Source organism: Mytilus edulis, chromosome 14, assembly GCF_963676685.1.
Source record: "Mytilus edulis chromosome 14, xbMytEdul2.2, whole genome shotgun sequence".
NCBI classification, from domain to species: domain Eukaryota; kingdom Metazoa; phylum Mollusca; class Bivalvia; order Mytilida; family Mytilidae; genus Mytilus; species Mytilus edulis.
In genome coordinates this window covers 26,422,399-26,443,282 of record NC_092357.1, presented here as the reverse complement: position 1 = coordinate 26,443,282, position 20,884 = coordinate 26,422,399, and the positions used below count along the sequence as shown (strand labels likewise).

Below are 20,884 nucleotides of genomic sequence, written 5' to 3'. Positions count from 1 at the left end.
TTTTTTATTACAGAAACATGCCTAAAAAGAAAAAAATATCATTGTCAAGTTAGATAACTAGTGTCAGATTAAATGACCACGTTCGATAACTTCTACCAGATAAGTAATGAGCAAGTTAGAACGATGGGGTGTAATTAACACCCGGTCATTTGCCGGTCAAAGCAAGAGATGCATCATAATATTTTCTTTGAAGTCGGCCGCGTTTCCATTCCTTTTAAATATACAATTCCTTAATAAAAGTGACAAAACCATAGTATTACATCGATGTATGCCATATTTGTCTTGAAAAAAATAGGTTGAATGCATTCGCCGTCCGCATATATACAACAGTGTAATGGCATTGAAAGTACATGAAGTAGGTCAACATCGATATATTTGATTTTCTGTAAACAGCAGATGCCTAGCACACATTTTTTTTTATATTTGTAATCAGTTGATACATATCTTCTCTTTCAATGAATAAAAAGTTTGGAAATTTTTATTTGAAAAATGTTATTCACTAAAGTAAAGTCATCGAAACGCGTTATTCACCGTATTGTTTATCTCCCTTGCTTGGTTACCTCTTTTTAAAAAAAGGCGCGTAGTCTGCACAACAACAATAACAAATGGCAGACGAGATGGTCCCTCCAGACATGAAGGGCAGTATAAGTCTGTCTTAACCCATTCATGTGGGATTTAATCCTGTATGTAATCAGGATAAAAGTGTTCGAAAGCTCGCTGAATGTAATGAAGACATAACGCCGCGGCATTGACAGACCTCAGACTGCATGGAGGTTGCCAGACTATCCACGAACCAGCCGTGGACACTGCCAATGAAGGAGAGTTGATTATGATATCACTGAGATGTGTTTTTTTCAGGTAAATCAATATGCTGTCTCTGTCCCCACAATCTGTTTGCACAATAAGTAATACCAACTGGAGTCTTCAACAAAGAGCCTTGGCTCACAACGAATAACAAGCTATGAAGGGCCCCAAAATTACTAGTGTAAAATCATTCAAACGGGAAAACCAAAATATGCTTATTTGTAAATCATGTATAAGGTTGTTCTGAGTTTGAAACTGTTTAGCAATTTTTTTATATATATAAAACATGATCAATTGGAACTTTATATTATTTTTCATTGTGTTCTTAAATGTACATGTATCACACTAACTATAAAAAACAAAAAATTCCTTGATTTAAGATTCTAATGGAATAGATTCTTATGAAATGAATATAAATAAATGTACATGTAGTCTTTTATTTGGAATGAATTCAGTATCAATTTACATCTATAAAAATTGTCTTGTGCATTTCTTTTTCAGCATACAATTTTCACCCATGTTTTAGAATCTGTGAAACAGGATTGGTCGTGTGTGGCTTCACTTCTTGAGAATATTATAATGACTATAAATATCAACTTCTTTAAAGTAAGACGTTGTTCTTCTATCAGATAATGCAGCATGCTACATGTACCACTGTGGACATATCTGGTTATGCTTACAAGAAGTAAGAGAAGTAAAAGAACAGGTAACATACAATGTATATTACAGAAAAAATTGTGCTAAGTAAATATATGATTTAAAATTTTAGTTTCTTGTGTATAATTCGAACATCCATTATCACTGTACTAGTATGCATATTTTTAGGGGCCAGCTGAAGGACACCTACGGGTGTGGGAATTCTCGCTACATTGAAGACCCATTGGTTACCTTCAGCTGTTGTCTGCTCTATGGTCGGGTGGTCGTCGCTTTGATATATTCACCATTTCCTTTCTCAATTTTATATGGTAAAAGCAGAAGACAACAATTGAGAATTAGCATGATTAGGGTCGAAATCAAAAGTTCAATGTAGGATAAACACTGACCCCCTTACTCTCCTCTTAACTTAATTTGGGAAAAATAGATTGACCACAGGAAAGTATAAAATCATTTCAATTAAAGAAAAATTGCAGCAATTTTTACCCCCACCCCAAACTATTTGAATTAAGTTTATTATCCTTCATTGATTTTTTTTATGTTTTCCCTAAGCATGCTAAGTGACAGTAGTTTAATGTTCATCTTACAGCTAATTTCTTGTAGAGTAGAATTTTGATTTTGAAACGTTTACCCAAGCTTTGTACAACGTAAGACTGACATCTTCATACAATAAATATAGGCAAACCTAAACCTGTAAATATAATGGTTAAAAGCAATTGGATGTTATCTAAATTACTATTGTACAATATACAAACAAAGTAAAAAAAAGTCTTGCCCTTCATGCATTAGGAAATTAGCTATAATCTTTATTTTTATTAAAGCACATATGTTTCTGAGACATTGCTTTGGAAAAAACAACCTAGAGATATCATTTAAGTTATATCTATAAAATAATATAATTATAGTTTTGGGAAAACTAAAGTAGTAAAATTGTTCACCATGTCAAAAGCTTTCTAACAAGAAATTTAATCAGACAACATTTGAAGGGTTATTGCTCTTTTTCTAAAGAAAATTTGGGTGCATTTTGTTATAACCTTGATATAATTCTAGATGTACAAATGTACAAATGTTACGTACATGTATGTATACTCGTAAACTTATTTTATGTCCCAGGCCATAGTGGAGGTGCTTTAAGTTTAACCCTTGTTTATAAAAAAAAGAAGATGTGGTATGATTGCCAATAAGACAACTCTCCACAAGGGACCAAATGACACATAAAGTAACAACTATAGGTCACAGTACAGCCTTCAAGAATGAGCAAAGTCCAAACCGCACAGTCAGCTATAAAAAGCCTGGAAATGGCAAGGTAAATCAATTCAAAAGAGAAAACTTACAGCCTGATAAATGAACCAATAATGAGAGAAAAACAAATATGTAACACATAAACACAGTCTGCGACGTTAAGCGGTAGCCCGAAGCCCGTGTCTACTTTAATTAAGCTCGGACTAGTAAAAAGTACACTGCCGATAGTCCGACCGGTCTAGTGCATATCTGTGTGCACTTTTTTAATCGTTACCGTAAGTTAACTGCCGAATGTGTCAATACAACGCCATCGAGATCAATAAACTGATACTCACTTCCTTGCAAAAGTAGCGTAAACCAGTTTTTACGGTCTCCCTAATAACCGATTGTTCAAAATAAATTAAAAAAAAGCGCAAAAACGGTCAGTACCACGTGTTTTCAAAATTTCAAATTTCGGTAGTTATTGATTAATTTGTGTTGCATAAACTAAATAAAATATAATCATAACAGAAAATAAAAAAAAAATGTTCATTTTTGCATCGGAAGACATTAATTCGTAACTGTCCGCTTGACATCTTGTGTATTTAGACGATTGGTTATTAGGACGACCTCGGTGACTGGTCACTGGTTACCGTTAATTTTATGAAGAAGTGGTGCCAGTTTTGTTTTCATATCGAAAGATAAAAGTACACACATAATTTTACATCGTTACATGGCTTCATTGTTGAGGTGGTCGGATAGTGCGAGACCTGGAAAGGCACCAAAAAGACTGTCTCGCACTTCCGACCAAGTTACAGAAGCAAAGAAAAAATACGAGGACAAGCGCGTCAGAGAGTTCAAAACCCATTGGATGGACGGTCGTCCCTGGCTCAAGTATGATAATGAGAATTCCGTTATGTATTGTACATACTGTAAGGAGCAGGGAAAGGGATGGAAATTCTTATCTGGGTGTACGAATTTTAGGATTGACACCATCCAAAATCATGAAGTCAGTTCCCCTCACATCAGTGCAACATCTGTTGCCGAGAGGCCACTTCCTCAGAATTCACTGGCTGCAAAGGCCATTAACTCTATAAAACAAACTGATGAAGACATAATCTTTCAATCAGTTTAATTGAGGTCTGGAGCTGGCATGTCAGTTAACTGCTAGTAGTCTGTTGTTATTTATGTATTATTGTCATTTTATTTATTTTCTTTTGTTACATCTTTTGACATCAGACTCGGACTTCTCTTGAACTGAATTTTAATGTGCGTATTGTTATTCTTTTACTTTTCTACATTGGCTAGAGGTATAGGGGGAGGGTTGAGATCTCATAAACATGTTTAACCCCGCCGCAATTTTGCGCCTGTCCCAAGTCAGGAGCCTCTGGCCTTTGTTAGTCTTGTATGATTTTAAATTTTAGTTTCTTGTGTATAATTCGGAGTTTAGTATGACGTCCATTATCACTGTACTATTATGCATATTTTAGGGGCCAGCTGAAGGACACCTACGGGTGCGGGAATTCTCGCTACATTGAAGACCCATTGGTTGCCTTCGGCTGTTGTTTGCTCTATGGTCGGGTGGTTGTCGCTTTGACATATTCACCATTTCCTTTCTCAATTTTATGAATATGACAGACTTAGCATTCTCTTTCGTAATGCCCATGCTGTTGCTAAACATCATCTTAGCTTTAAAACTTATAATGTTATATGTAAACTGGATCAAGCTAAAGGTCTTGATGTTGGCAATAGCTACCTGAATGACAAAAAGGCCTGTGAATTTGTCAAAAATATAGCCAGTGTTTCCAGAAATGAGACCAGAGACCTTTTGAAAAAAACACCATTTCTGAGCCTCACCTGTGATGGGTCATCTGACTTCATGGGGGATGAATATGAGTCATTGTGGGTAAGAAGTGCCCAAAATGGAAAGATAATTGAAAAGTTTTTAGATTTGGGTACTGCTGAATCTGCAGGATCTCAGGACATATTTAATTACATGAAAGCTGTTTGCTTTGAAAATGCAGAGGACAATACCAACCAACTGTGGAGTAAACTTATTGGCTTTTGCTCAGACGGTGCATCAAACATGCAAGGTAAATTTATTTTTTAATTTATTTATTATGTAATATACAATGTGGATGGGGTTGGAATGGGCTTTGCTCATTGTTGAAGGCTGTACGGTGTCCTATAGTTGTTAATGACTGTCAGTGTCATTTTGGTCTTTTGTAGATAGTTGTCCTATTGGCTATCATACCGCATGTTCTTTTTTATATTTACAGTAGAAAAAATGGTATCCATGTTGTAGACTGTACTATGACTTATAATGGTTTACTTTTACAATTTGTGACTTGGATTGAGAGTTGTCTCATTGACACTCTGACTCATGCCACATTTTCTTATCCATATAGATAAAATAATGAGGTGTAGATACAGTTATTTATTTTCACATGTGCTTGGTGCGTAGCAAATGTGTATATGTTCTCTGTAGCTATATGTGTGACAGTGTATGTACGTACTAGTTTATAAACATGAAATTCTTCATTCATCATGTTCATATAATATAAAGAATACAAAATAATGGGTATAAAGAAAAGACAAATGACCTAAAAAATTCAAAGAATATTATACTGAAACATGTGGTCCGAGAACACAATTAATTCGTAGTGCATTTCTTTTAGAACATAAATGAAAATAAAAAAAATCCCACCTGCGCTTTCTCAAAGAAACTTTTACAGTGTGTTGTACTACTTTTGGGACAAATTATATCAAATTTATAGAAAACTTCATCGCCTCTAACTCAAAATATGGCCAATTTTATGTTTAGGGCGTCTTGAAATCTTTTGACAGCTTCCGAAGTGCTCATTTTCAACCTTTTTCAGCTGGACCAAATCACTACTTTCCTTTAAAATTCTGGACCCAAATTTTTTTACAGTGTAATTTCAACCCCCTTCTTGCAATTTGAGGCAGTGAACATGGAGAAATAAATTTGGAAGGGGTATAAAAATTAATGGCAAGTAACCCACTGTCAACACTAGGGACTATATTTGTGAACAACGAAAATCAAGGGACGACAATGGTGGTCTCGGACCTAATAGGGTAGAAAGAGTAGACAAATCTTAAAAAAACTTGGTATGAACAAAGCTTAATGTATTATAACACTACTTACAAAGTTTCATGACAATAGGATGTATATTATAGACATTAAGTTTAGTTCTATACTCATCTTTGCGTGTAAAATTTTGACGTTAAAATTGAAAAATTTCAACTATCAACATTTGGGGCTTTAAAAATTTAAATATTGCAAAAAAATACTTGTTAAATGCCTTAATATATAACTTATCATGTACTAAAAGCAATAGAGTACTCATTTGATTTATCAGACTTGGCATAATTATTCATAAGTCAAATTTATATGAGCCTGCGCCTAAAAATTCAGGTTTTTCAATGAAGTGGAGCCTTACATGAAGATGTAATATTTTCCAGCAATTTTAAATTTGTGAAGCTTTTTGGTTATAAATAATCCTTACATATGTATTTAAAGTACTTTAAATGGAAAGAAAAGTTACAAATAACATATCATATTAGTTTAAAAGGGTCTTAGGCCAAGTAAGACTGGAAAAAATTTAGGGTCAATTAAGGCCGTGCCACATATTTACATTTAAAAATGCATATTGAGGCTATAAAAAATAAAAATGTGTGTCTTTTTTATCATTTCTATACTCATGTGACATGATACAACAAATCTGAGCACAAAAAGACTCTTGCAAATAACTTTTCTTACAAGCAGTATGGGCTGAAACAAAGATTTTTGCCTTTTTAGGGAAAAACTTTCATGCAATTTATTCTCAACAGGCTTATATTTAAACCACTTGCTATCCTACAGAAGAAAAGAAATATAGTATGTGAAATGGAACAGGTACAATAGACATTGTAAAGTGCATTTGATACAAATTTAGTGAAGTCTCTAATATGGACATCAAATTTTATATACCAAGCTCCCCACTATTGCCTTCATCCAAACAAGGCGTTAGACAAGGGTCATTCATACAACACATTTTGCACATTTTATCTGAGATAAACTTCTTTTCTGTAGATTCAGAGTTCATAAATAAGTAAAAGAAGCAGGTAAAGGCATAGAAACACAAATATTGACACATAAAAACCTGTCAGATAGAAAGTCAGGATGCCATTTATGCATCAATATTGAAAAAGTTATAAAATGCCTATTTTGACCATAAAATGTCAAAATTGGTCGTTTTGGCAGAAATTCTATAAAATAAAAGTTTAAATCCTTTAGTTTCATGCTATTTGACAAGTTGACACCATCAAATCATTTAGGGAAGTTGCCAGAGTACAAATTCTATATTTACAGATTTCACCTCTTAGGTCCGAGAACACAATTAATTCGTAGTGCATTTCTTTTAGAACATAAATGAAAATAAAAAAAATCCCACCTGCGCTTTCTCAAAGAAACTTTTACAGTGTGTTGTACTACTTTTGGGACAAATTATATCAAATTTATAGAAAACTTCATCGCCTCTAACTCAAAATATGGCCAATTTTATGTTTAGGGCGTCTTGAAATCTTTTGACAGCTTCCGAAGTGCTCATTTTCAACCTTTTTCAGCTGGACCAAATCACTACTTTCCTTTAAAATTCTGGACCCAAATTTTTTTACAGTGTAATTTCAACCCCCTTCTTGCAATTTGAGGCAGTGAACATGGAGAAATAAATTTGGAAGGGGTATAAAAATTAATGGCAAGTAACCCACTGTCAACACTAGGGACTATATTTGTGAACAACGAAAATCAAGGGACGACAATGGTGGTCTCGGACCATGTGTAATGAAAGAACCTCAATCTAGACCTTCATATTGATTTAAAGTAAACATGGACCGTGGTAAACATATAGAATTTGAAAAAATTCTAAACATGATAAAGGAATTAAAACATTTTTACAGTATATGATTAAAATTAATTTAATGTACAGTGTCAATGTAATGTTACAAAAATAGTTTTAAAGACATATTTTTTTCAGGTATAAGAAATGGTGTGGCTGCTTTGATGAAAAGAGAAAACCCAGAAATAGTTGTTACTCATTGCTTGGCTCACAGAGTTGAGTTAAGCTTTAAGGATGCTATTAAGTCATCTAAATTGTATGATAAAACCATAACTCTTCTTCTTGGTAAGTTATTATGTTTGGCAATAAAACAATTAATAATTATCATGATTAAAAAGTCCTAGTTCATTCAATTCAAATGCATTTAGCTTATTATATTTTACATGTATGCATATGCAATGTATGTCATGCATTGATGTATAGCAATTTAATGTCAAAAATTTATACATATACACCATGGCATACATTGTACCCTTATTTATTAATCATGTAAATTTATTTACATAAAGTCTTACAGAAGATGTCTTAAGTCAAATTTTCAAATAACTATTTTACAGGTCTTTACTACTTGTACCGCAGAGGTCCCAAACAGAAGAAAGCCTTAAAACGAGCTTTCAGTGCACTTAACATGACGAAAATACTTCCAACCCGTGTAGGAGGAACTCGTTGGATGCCACACATGCTTAGAGCAATAAATGTTATTATCAAAGGTTACAGGGGATTTAAAGCTCACCTAGAAAGTGCTTCACATGAAAATCCAAAAGCTGAAGGACTTGCCAAAATTCGAACTGATGTAGCGGTTGTCACATTCATGTTAAATTTAAAGGTATACATGTAGAATACTAAATCATTATTAAAAACATACATTTAGAAGTCAAAATATTTTTAAGATTGCTTTATTGATTTTTGGTTTTCTTTATCTTGACATGTCTGTTTTGATTTTTGACAATTGTTACTACTCTTATATGTACAATGTAATTACTGCTTTACAAATAATGAATGTGAATATGAACTGCATATTTAAATTTCCATGTATATGACAAACTTATATATGTATTGAATTTTAATTAATTGCATTTCATTTAGGAAATCATATCACCTTTAAACAGACTATCCTTGATTCTGCAGAAACAGAACCTAACATTGTATAATGGACATGCACAGATCAAAGCAACTACAGAAGTTCTAAAAATATGCAAACCAAGTAAGTTATCTTGTAATTGCATATATGTCATAGCATAACTGTCTCTGATTGTACAGGTTATAATATTAAAGTAATTAAATAAATACCTGTAATCATCAATATCTCAGTCTATAAGCAAATTGTGTTTTATGGTGCAAGCAAAAATATGTTTCTCATTTTTTAACATGTTTAATGAATAAGTTTTTTTGTCATTTAAGAGTATGGGGACCATGAGATTCATCTTGTAAAGAAAAATCTCAAGTCCACCTTAATAAGGTCAGGCATGGATATAGAGGAAGTTAACACAGAGTGGGCCATTTTGAAATCTTTAATATATCAAAGGTAATTAATGTTTCTGCTCATTGTTTGGGTTGTTGTCTTTTTGGCACAATGTTTCCATTCTCTATTCTATAAAAACCTAATTTTAGCTTAATGTTACCTTTAGGGTAAACCAGTGTTTTCCATTCGCCATTTAAGCCGGGTGTGCCGACCATCTTCTTTTGAAAGCCGACCACCTTTCGATTTTAGGAGGTGGTCGGCTTTTTTTTTCAAAATCCGGATTTTTTTTCGGTTCCGTATCGTTAAAGTTTGAATACTAATCCCACCTTGTTTTCATTGACAAAGATGGCGTCCAATCGTCAAATTTCAATGTTTTCATTAATCAATCGGGGAAAAAGAAAGGTAGATGACGATGATGATAAAGAAAATACTAGACCAAATAAGTTAAATAAAATTGATAGTAATGTTGAAGTTATGGAAATTGAACAAAAATCAACCAAAAAACGGAAAAGACACGCAAGTGAAGACAAATATGAGCAAGACTTCAAATGACTTATAGTCACAGAGGAAGGATACTACTGCTCTGTGTGCCAAAAAACCGGCACAAAAGCAAGAAACAGGACAGAAACCTGGATCGAAAGGCCTTAAATCCATGCTGATGCATACAATTGTAAATGAAAGAAGAGATAAAAGGGATAAATTTTTGAAAAAATAAAATCAAAGAATATTTGACAATTAATATGACTACTTCTATTTATGTTTGTTCAACTCCATTAAATGTGAATATTATACTAATCTTTATTTTTGTGACCCCCACGTGCACCCACAGTAAATAAAAAAAAAAAAGTTGGACATTTAAAAAAACCACACCCGGTTGCAAGTTATTTTTTGAAAACACCCACCTTACCTAAGGGAAAAAAGGAAAACACTGGGTAAACAACTCCTAACTCTGTATTCATTTACTCCAATTTTTTGCCTTGAACATCTTAATATTTTTAAAAATAAAATATCCATATATGTCTGATATTGAATATTTACAATTTTGTGTATTAATTTTTTAGGTACAGTAACAGACTTATAGATGGTGCCTTGACATGGGGATCTGTGTTTGAAACATTCAGGGATGGCCTTGACAATATAAAGCTTGTTATAGATGCTCTGCTCAGTCTACCACCAACAAGTGTCAATAAAGAAACTACATTCAGCAGAATCAAACTCAGCAAAGGCAAGAGGCGGGGTCATTTGAAGACGGACACATTGAAGGACTTGATCCAAGTCGAAATTGAGACTGATAATGTTGAGCAGTTTGACCCAAAGCTGGATGGTAATTGTTCATTCAAAATTATTTTTTTGTCTGCATGACAGAAAAAATTGGATAATATTAGCTCAAAGTTGAATTTATTCCTGTTTACTTATTTTCAATACTTACTGTCCTCAGTTCACTGTATCATTGTATGCCTTTTAAAACACATACTTAATGTCTTATGTATTTTCTCCCATGCTGTTAAGCTCTTTCAAGACAAAGTTTTAATAAGTTTAAGCTCCACTTTGATTACATATTAGTCTGAATAATTGTAAACTTAATTAAAATTTCTGACAAACACTGTTTATTTTTTTTAAATAATTTGTACTGTTTCAGATTACCCCTTCAGACAGAAGAAGGAGAGTTGGCTATTCCAGACCATCACGATTAACCGAGACACTCCAAACAAACACAGTCGACAAAGAAACTGTTGTGGTTGGTCATGATGAGATTGATACACCAGCTGCTGGTCAAGACATCCAGGTATTTATTGTATTTAAAATACATCACATAGTTCATAAAAGCATTCAAATATTTGTAATTTAAAAAAAAAACATAAATACTTTTAAGAATGAGAACCAGCAAAGATATAAATTTCTGCAATATCTTAATTCTAATACACAACACAGCATAAATTATTTTTCTTTGTAGAGAACTAATTACTATATATCATGCAAATTATTATAGTCCAAAGTTGTTGTAATTATTATACTCCCGCTTTAAGTTATACCCCCGCTTTAAAAAAGGACCCCCGCTTTAAAAAAGGGGGGGGGTATACTGTTTTACCGCTGTCTGTCCGTCCGTCAGTCCATCCATCAGTCCGTCCGTCCGTCCCACGAAACTTTCGTCACATTTTTCTCAGGAACTACAATACAAGGATTTCTGAAATTTGGTTTCAGGGTTTATCTAAGTCAGCTATACCGTGTGATGCATTTTCAGATTGATCACTTGACAACTTCCTGTTTACCGAACACTTGTATGATTTTACACATGATAGCCAAGTTGAAAATTTTCGTCACATTTTTCTCAGGAACTACAATACAAGGAATTCTGAAATTTGGCTTCAGGGTTTATCTAAGTCAGCTTTACCGTGTGATGCGTTTTCAGATTGATCACTTGACAACTTCCTGTTTACCAAACACTTGTATGATTTTACACATGATAGCCAAGTTGAAAATTTTCATCACATTTTTCTCAGGAACTACAATACAAGGATTTCTGTAATTTGGCTTCAGGGTTTATCTAAGTCAGCTATACTGTGTGATGCGTTTTCAGCTTGATCACTTGACAACTTCCTGTTTACCGAACACTTGTTATACCCCCGCTTTAAAAAAGGGGGGGTATACTGTTTTACCTCTGTCTGTCAGTCCGTCCGTCCGTCCATCAGTCCGTCCGTCAGTCAGTCAGTCCGTCCCATGAAACTTTCGTCACATTTTTCTCAGGAACTACACATCCACCCTTTCTGTAATTTGGTATCAACATTTAAATATGTCAGCCATACCGTGTGATGCGTTTTCAGATTCATCACTTGACAACTTCCTGTTTACCGAACACTTGTCTAATTTTACACATGATAGCCAAGTTGAAAATTTTCGTCACATTTTTCTCAGGAACTACAATACAAGGATTTCTGAAATTTGGTTTCAGGATTTATATAAGTCAGCTATACCGTGTCATGTGTTTTCAGATTCATCACTCGACAACTTCCTGTTGACCGAACACTTGTATGATTTTACACATAATAACCAAGTTAAAAATTTTCGTCACATTTTTCTCAGGAACTACAATACAAGGATTTCTGAAATTTGCTTTCAGGATTTTTATAAGTCAGCTATACCGTGTGATGCGTTTTCAGATTCATCACTCGACAACTTCCTGTTTACCGAACACTTGCATATTTTTACACTATTAATATTATCCACTTGCGGCGGGGGTATCATCAGTGAGCAGTAGCTCGCAGTTTCACTTGTATGATTTTACACATGATAGCCAAGTTGAAAATTTTCGTCACATTTTTCTCAGGAACTACAATACAAAGATTTCTGTAATTTGGCTTCAGGGTTTATCTAAGTCAGCTATACTGTGTGATGCGTTTTCAGATTGATCACTTGACAACTTCCTGTTAACCGAACACTTGTACGATTTTACACATGATAGCCAAGTTGAAAATTTTCGTCACATTTTTCTCAGGAAACTCAATACAAGGATTTCTGAAATTTGGTTTCAGGATTAATATAAGTCAGCTATACCGTGTGATGCGTTTTCAGATTCATCACTCGACAACTTCCTGTTTACCGAACACTTGCATAATTTTACACTATTAATATTATCCACTTGCGGCGGGGTATCATCAGTGAGCAGTAGCTCGCAGTTTACTTGTATTCAACCATGATGTACATCCACATCAAATTGAAATGATTAATATTACAAGGTTTTAATATATATTTTTTTCTGATGATTGTTATCAACCAAGAAGAAGATTGCAGTACAGATGAGGATGAGGACAGTGGTGAAAAAAGTGAAGATGAAAATGAACTTGCTGAACAGGAGTTGTTCAGCAAATTGAAAAAAATCATGAAAAATTATGAAGAATAAATATATAATCAATTGATATAAGCTTTCTTCTATTTTTGGTCTGCATCAGAAAGGGTGATCTCTTTAACTTTCCAAAGTCAAATTTGAATAAACAATATGTGATGGCAAGGGGTTTATATCTACATGTATACATTTAATTTACATTTACATGTTTGTCTTCAATTCAAAGAATGGAGTCAGTTTTGTCAACAGTTTTGAGAAGGTTTTTATTGAAGGAAAGTAGAATTTTTCATATAATATGGAGAAAAAACTCTACATTTTTGACAAGATTTATACACAAAAATGTAACCTCAGAATGCAGGATTTTACATCTAATATTCCAAAATTTTCTTGGGGGGGGGGCATGCCCCCAAACCTCCCTAGCTGGTTCGGATCACTTCGTGATCCTCACCGGGGACACAGATTTTATCCGGTCCAGTACATATAAATTCAGGCTAGTATTTTTTTTTTTTACTACCCCATAGGGCTAGTTATTCAAATAGTTTTTGGCACAGACTGTAAACAAACAACAACCACTGTATGTCTGTACTCTAACTATTTATTCAGAAAAGAAGATGTGGTATGATTGCCAATGAGATAACTCGCCACAAGAGACCAAATTGACACAGAAATTAACAACTATAGTTAACTTTAGATTGCCTTAACCAAATGTTAGTAAACTGTTATACAATGCTTATTACCACTAAACAATCAAGTTTGAATATTTGGGGGCGTCACTTTAGTTGTTCTAAAGTTATGCCCCTTTACAAATGGTAAAATTGCTATTTTTTTAGTTTTCTTCCTATTTCTGTAGTTTGCCTTAATCTAATGTGATAAAACTTTTATACAATACTTTTTAGTTATTTTGTGTATATTTAAATTGCAGAGTAATGAATATCTTATATTTCATAGGGATCAATATACAGGGATATTGCTACTCTGAGGCCCATGCAGGAAAGTCATATTGTGATTCAAAGATGGCAAATAAGCGCAAAAAGATAAAAAGTTGGGTTGCAAGTTGAAAAAAAAACATTGTAACAGCAGCTGATATGAAAACTGTCCTTGACTCTAGAACAGGTAAATTAACAAAATGTACATTGTTCAATCAGAAAACATAATTACAACACAAACTCACCGTGATCTAAATGTGACCTGTTAAAATAAGCAAATCTGGTTCTATACACAATTTCAGAGACAGTCTGATTCTCTTTAGTAAATTTCATTTCACAAATAAATCTGACATGATAATGACAAAATGTTAGACGAGTCACAGACTCAGGCTCACATACACATCAGGGGCGGATCCAGCCATTTTAAAAAGGGGGGTTTCAACTATATGTCCCCATTAAAATGCATTGATCGGCCAAAAAAAAAGGGGGGGTTGCAACCCCAAGACCCCCCCCCCCCCTGGATCCGCCAATGCACATGTTACATAACCCATATTTAACAGAAAAAATTAAAGCATTGGATAAAATGATCCATGACATGTTGTTTGAAGCCCCATGTGTGATATTATATTAAGATAATTTTTCTGGTCTGTGTATCCATCTGCTTGACTGTTTGTCTGTCTGTTCCTTATTATACCTACCCCCACAACAGAATTTTATGATACTTGGTAGATAATAAGGACAAACTATGTAGATGTGCATATCAACAGGAAATTACGATTCAATTTTTTTCTAGGAGTTACTCCCCTTTGAACTTATTTGCTTTAACCCTTTCATGCCGAATGTATCCTTTTGGCACACCGGTGTAGATGCCGAATGTATCCTTTTGGCACACCGGTGTAGATGCCGAATATTTCTATTTTTAGACGGTCCCAGTGCAAACAGTAAAAATAATGTTTAAACATGTTTCTTGGCCCCGTTGCTTCATGGATGTTATGATAAACATCAAATGCATTCGATATTTTAGTATCGGGCGTAAAAACACTGTTGAAATATGTTTTTTTAAAGATTGTTGAGGGAAAAAAAAACTCGTGAAAAACAAAATGGCGGAATCATGGTCAAGAGTTTCATTTCGAGTTGAAACATTTAGAAAACTTGACCTGCGGTCATGAAAGTGGCTTAACTTGAACAAAAGTAGTTATTGTACGTATATTTTGGAGTTGTGAGAAGGATATTTGTAAAACAATCTGAAATCGAGACTTTGATTGTCGCCATCAGGTGCACGACTGTTAATTATTATTTCTCGTTGCCGTTTGACAGTCAACCTTTCATTACCGATTGAGTCAGAGTCATGAGTCTGTAGTGCTACGGGTTTTCTTTTTTTTTATTGAAAGGCTGTACTGCAGTATGTACTACGGTCGACAAAACGAAAGTCCAATTTCATTTAAAATAGAACCGGATATTGACAAAATTGACAGCTGAGTCTATAAATAGTGTGGTTCATAAAACACGTGTTGTTACATCTCAAAGCTTTATTATTTTACATAAAAGTGGTTTCGAAAGATGAGACAATATTCTGCAATCTTATTCGTATTTTAATCGAATGTAAATTTATTTTCCATGATGTATCTCGTCTTGTGACAGGTTTTTAAAAGTCTTGTTCAGCATACAAAAATTTTAGATTTTGTTTTGTTTTGAAAAACAAATTATGTTGACCAGAGACATGTATACTATATATGTCTCTTTGTTGACAGAGAAAAAAAATACTGAAAAATGCCAAGATGATTATTTTATTTTAACAAATCGTTTTCTTTCTCATTTAAAAAAATATTGTAAAAGAAGGGAAGTGGAAATAGAAAAATTGTTTTGGAAGGGAAGGGAAAATTATTTTTTTAGAATTGGGAAGGGGGAAAAAAAATTTGCTGAAGGGTAGTGATTTTTCCCCAAAGTGAAATAACATAATGTGTTGTCTGCTGCTTCTGATTAATCTTGAGATTGCATCATTTATTATTGTAAAATAATACTGTTCCTGTATGTTTCTGAAAACAATAGGGGTTCAATTTTTTGTTCTGGAAATTATGAGGAAGAACTCCCCCCTCATGTTGCACACACAAAAGATGAATGACCAGTGTAGCAGTGCCTAAAGTTTATTACAATTTGTAATGCCAATATAAGCAACCATTTTTAACACTAGGAAACATCTTTTTCGTGTTCAAAAAGTTACTTTAAATGGTATATAAATTGCTTCTTCTCTCAGATGCCAAGTCATATACATGTAGTAGTAAAAAGTAAGAGAAAAAAAGTAATCAAATTTGAAATGGGATAATGTACCACATCAGGGTCTTGTAGCTGTCACCTTGTAAGTCAGCTTCTTTAAAAATTTACACTGTTAATGGGACTAGCACACATGATAAGCAGGGTATCTTCATACCACATTAATATATAGGCTTATATTGTAAGTAACACTTGCTGCTGGATGCAATAGATTAATTAATAGACTGGTTTAATACAATGGTTATATTCTAATAACAACCTCACTCAAGTAATTTTTATTCACTTTTTGACAAATCATTCCATTAAATAACCCAACAATATTAACAGAAATAAAAAAAAAAAACAGTTTCCATTGTCCTCACTCAATTTCAAAATCAAAATTTATGATATGAATCCTCCTTTTCAATGAGTACACAGCAATATAAACTAAAACAAATTTCATAGCTTCCAAATGTAATTACAAACTATATCCGCTCCCTGATGTAGCTTTCCATCAATGAATTTTAAAACTGAATTTTGCAGTAAAACATGTACATGATTTATTAATTTAATCTCTTTTGGCAATTGTTTTCAACGACTTGCATCTGTGTGTACATACCATGAGTTTAAATAAAACAGTACCCAGTAGTTGTCTGCATATTTTCTATCCTTTTCCTCTACTGCATGTGATTAATAAATTTAACTATGATGAAAATAAATTTATAAAATATTAGTTATCAGCTTTTGGTATTTATTTGTGCTGCTTTAACAAACATCAGTTGATGTATTTGTCAATTTCATGTTATCTTATACATCCTTAATTTTGACTACTTAGTTTCAACAATTTTCAAAAAAATAAATAATTCAGTAGGCTCTTTATCTTGAGATCTATACAGCTGAATATTTGCTTATTTCTTGTACATTTATTTATGCTTAAATATTTTTTATATATTATAAAACCACCATGACCCAAATCAATTTTTTTGGAAATTTCATGGATTTAGAACTTTGAAAAAAATCACTTAATGGGTTTATTTACTAAATTTTATTTATTGGAAAGCTTTATCTCATTCACATGTGGAAGAATTAAGGCATTACTGGGATTAAGTCATAAAGTAAAGAAGTCCCATCGATTATTATTGCAGTTAAACAATATTTTTAACTAGTTCAGTAATCGCACATCAACGCTGGGGGTATTATACAACTCGTCTGGAAGAGTTATTGTCCGTTATCGAACCCGAGTTATCTTTCTTCTTTCGAAACCGTAAACAAATGGCGGCCAAAAATCTACGTGAACGACAGTCTCGATTTACAAGTATTTTTGCCAAGAAAACGAAAATGGAAACAGGTTTTGAAAGAAAATAATTCAGTAGCTCATAGAATCACACGTGTGCTTAAGAAATGTTGCCGAATGGAAGTGAAAGTGATATACGGTCATGACGGTAGGCAATGACAAAAATTATCTTCCGACTCAATCAATCTACGTTTTCAACACACGTTTTTAAGGTAAACTAATTTTCACTCTATGAAAAGGTTACGGACGATCAACCTATGATATTTATCTACATTTTATCAAAATTTGACCGCATAACTCGCTACGGTTGCCGAGTTTTCAATGACCCAAACTACCAGATCGTTTTTGCTGAAGCACATGTCAAATTAATCCCGGTCAGGCAAATGGCTCGTGCAAATATATTTCGGCCAGGAAATCCCGCGAAAAAAATAAATTCAGTAGCGAAAGTGTTAATGTACTTCTGCAAAAGTGTCATTGCAACTCCTCTGTTACTACACAACAGAACTTCATGAAACTTTGTAGATAATAAGGACATACTATGCAGATGTGCATATCAACAGGAAATTATGATTCAATATTTTTTCTTGCACAATTTTTTTTTACTTACACTTACTATATTTCTTTAATGATAATTTGGGGATGTGGGGTATGTCCAGGATTTTGGCCAACCAACCAAGATGGCCGCCATGGCTAAAAATAGATGATAGGGGTAAAATGCAGTTTTTGGCTTGTAACTCAAAAACCAAAGCATTTAGAGCAAATCTGACATGGGGGTAAAATTGTTTATTAGGTCATGATTTATCTGCCCTGAAATTTTCAGATGAATCAGACAACCTGTTTTGAATTGGTAATTTTAAGGAAATTTTGCTGTTTTTTGGTTATTATCTTGAATATTATTATAGATAGAGATATTAATAACTGTAAACAGCAATCATGTTCGGCAAAGTAAGATTTACAAATAAGTCAACATGACTGTAATGGTCAATTGACCCCCTAAGGAGTTATTGTCCTTTATAGTCAATTTTTAACAATTTTCATAAAATTTGTAAATTTTTACTAACATTTTCCACTGAAACTACTGGTACAAGTTCATTATAGATAGAGATAATTGTAAGCAGCAAGAATTTTTGGTAAAGTTAGATGTACAAACACATCACCATCACCAAAACACAATTTTGTCATGAAACCATCTGCTTCCTTCACATAGACCAAGGTGAGCGACACTGGCTTTTTAGAGCCTCTAGTTTGAATAATGTTATAGATAGAGATAAACTGTAAACAGCAATAACGTTCAGCAAAGTGAGTTCTACAAATCAGTGAACAGGATCAAAATTGACAATTGACTTCATAAGGAGTTATTGCACTTTAAAGTCAAATTTTACAATTTTTCGTAAATTTTTGCAATCTTTTTCAAAAATCTTTCCTGAAACAACTGAGACAAATTTAAATGTACTTGGACCCAAATAAACATTATGGTATTTTTTTTTTTTTTAAAATGTAAAATGTGTCCAGTGACCCTGTCTGCCTAAAACATGGCAGACATGGCTAAAAATAGAACATAGGTAAAAAATGCAGTTTTTGACTTTTCCATACATGTATCTCTGAAACTAGAGCAAAAGTATAAAGGTTGCATTATTCCATGCATCAATTGTAAATAAAAATATCATGTGAGCAACACAGGCTCCTTGGAGCCTCTAGTTTAAAATGTTTTTCTTTTCTTCAAAATATCATGTTGATCTATGCTGTAATGTACACACATTTTGTTGAAGTTGAAAACATGACCTTTGAAACGGTTTATAATTCCCCTCATTATTATTTCTGTTTACAGGTGTTGCTGGATGTCAAGTCTCTAAATGTGCTAACAACACCTCATAACACAAACTGATTACACACAAGTTAGAAGGAATAAATGATTTTAATGAGTTGTGAGTTGAAAAAGATGGTATACTACTGAGGAAAGCCTACAACATCGGCAAGGTAAAATTTATTCCTAATAAATCCATAGACCAAATGGATTTTGGTAAACGACAGGAAAATAAAACAGAATAATGTGTGATAATATCAGGATTTGATTTACCTGTTAATGTAACTGGAAAAATCAAAATGCCTAAAACAGTTGGTGCAGTTAATCTCCATGAAGGACCAGAAATAAAAAACAGAAAATGGTGAAGACTCATCCAGTTAACCTCTCGTCACTCAGAAAGTTCTGATTATATGCTGTTCTTTTGCTCAAAAGTTGGCTGTGTCATTAGATTTGCTACCTTAAATTGACTTGAAAACCATCTATTGAGGCCTAAATTAAAATATTGTTTGTTTGCCCTTTTCCGACCCTAAGTTTTGAAACAGGGTAGGTAGGTAGGTAAAATATTTTAATAACCACTTGTTTGTATTTTACCAATAACCATGATAACCATGAGAAATTGTTCAGCATTTATTACTGTTTATGTCTGATCAGTCCATAGGTGGATTTTTGAAAGGTCAAATTTCTGATCATATGGGCTATCCAATTTACCAGCCAGTGATCATGGTGATAGTCCAAATTTCCTCCTCATCAAGTCCTAATACAGGACCTACCTGTTGTCTATTTATTTGTTCTTGTCTTGAAAGTGCATGAATTAGTTGCCACTGAACATTAAACAACCAACAATCAATTAAACTTAAGGTTAACAGGGGTAATGCCATCTGTGGTGTTAAAATACATGTAACTACGCTAAAGTCTATTTTTCTTTGCAATATAATGTTTTTTCAAATGCTAAAATTTTATCTTTGTATACATGTTTGCTAAAATTTTATCAATTTTCTGCAAAGCTAAAATTTTATCTAAGTTGTGGATGCTAAAATTTTAGCTTTTGGTCTGAAAAAGAACCAGCTAAAATTTTAGCTCTCCTTTACATTACTTACTGATTTAAGCTAAAATTTTATTTTTTGCTTCAGGACTGATGAAGATTGCACAGCAGAATAAAAATGATTGCTCATTTGGGATTATCTCTTGTCCTTGATATATAGTTAAACAAGTGCAGAGATATTTTTGCCTGAGCTTTTGTTCTTTTTCATCAATGTTCAGAAAGAAGAAATATAGAAGAATAAAGAAAAAATTGGTAAGTTTTTGAATATTGATAAAGTTATAAAATTTTGAGGTAAAATTTTAGTTTTTTGCAATTTTCTTTAAAAAATCTACTCTTGAGAAAATGAGACAGTCTCAAAATATAAAATCCTCCCTTAACAGCCGTTTGTACCACTACAGCCAATTCTACAACCACAACTCATTTAAACTTCAAACTTCCTCAGCAGCCCGCTGAACAACAAATTCCTGATCAGGGATGTGTACACCCAGGGCAGCCCACAGCTCGTAATTCTGTACAAAACGGTGATATTTTAGTTATACCTACTAGTAATGATGTTGATGTGTTTGTACCACAAAAAATTATAAACCAAATATACATTACAAAAAAAATGTTGTTTCAAATATTGATCAACTGAAAAAAGTGCTCGGTTTTGATGAAGATGGAGACATTTTAATTGACAGAAACAAAT

At 33.3% G+C, this 20,884-nt stretch overlaps 1 protein-coding gene across 2 annotated transcripts; it reads left to right on the top strand.

Moving 5' to 3' along the window:
* The first annotated feature begins 239 nt into the window (after positions 1-239).
* On the top strand, positions 240-20,145 carry LOC139503008 (uncharacterized). Of its 2 annotated transcripts, XM_071292676.1 has the most exons (10): positions 240-858; positions 1,306-1,510; positions 7,716-7,862; positions 8,135-8,403; positions 8,664-8,781; positions 8,979-9,102; positions 10,101-10,363; positions 10,679-10,825; positions 13,829-13,993; positions 19,179-20,145. In XM_071292676.1, the coding sequence occupies exons 2-8, from the start codon at positions 1,444-1,446 to the stop codon at positions 10,786-10,788; spliced, it is 1,098 nt and encodes a 365-aa protein (XP_071148777.1). In that variant the 5' UTR covers positions 240-858; positions 1,306-1,443; the 3' UTR covers positions 10,789-10,825; positions 13,829-13,993; positions 19,179-20,145. The 2 variants fall into 2 exon arrangements, with proteins under 2 accessions (XP_071148777.1, XP_071148778.1); XM_071292677.1 differs by having other exon boundaries at positions 240-1,510.
* Positions 20,146-20,884: the final 739 nt, after the last annotated feature.

What these genes read in the sequence shown, in the direction of transcription:
- LOC139503008 (XM_071292676.1), top strand. Translation starts at nt 1,444, where the DNA reads ATGCTACATGTACCACTGTGGACATATCTGGTTATGCTTACAAGAAGT. An exon ending in CATTCATGTTAAATTTAAAG is followed by an intron (nt 8,404 to 8,663) that starts GTATACATGTAG and finishes CATTTCATTTAG; the next exon opens with GAAATCATATCACCTTTAAA. An exon ending in TCTAAAAATATGCAAACCAA is followed by an intron (nt 8,782 to 8,978) that starts GTAAGTTATCTT and finishes TTGTCATTTAAG; the next exon opens with AGTATGGGGACCATGAGATT.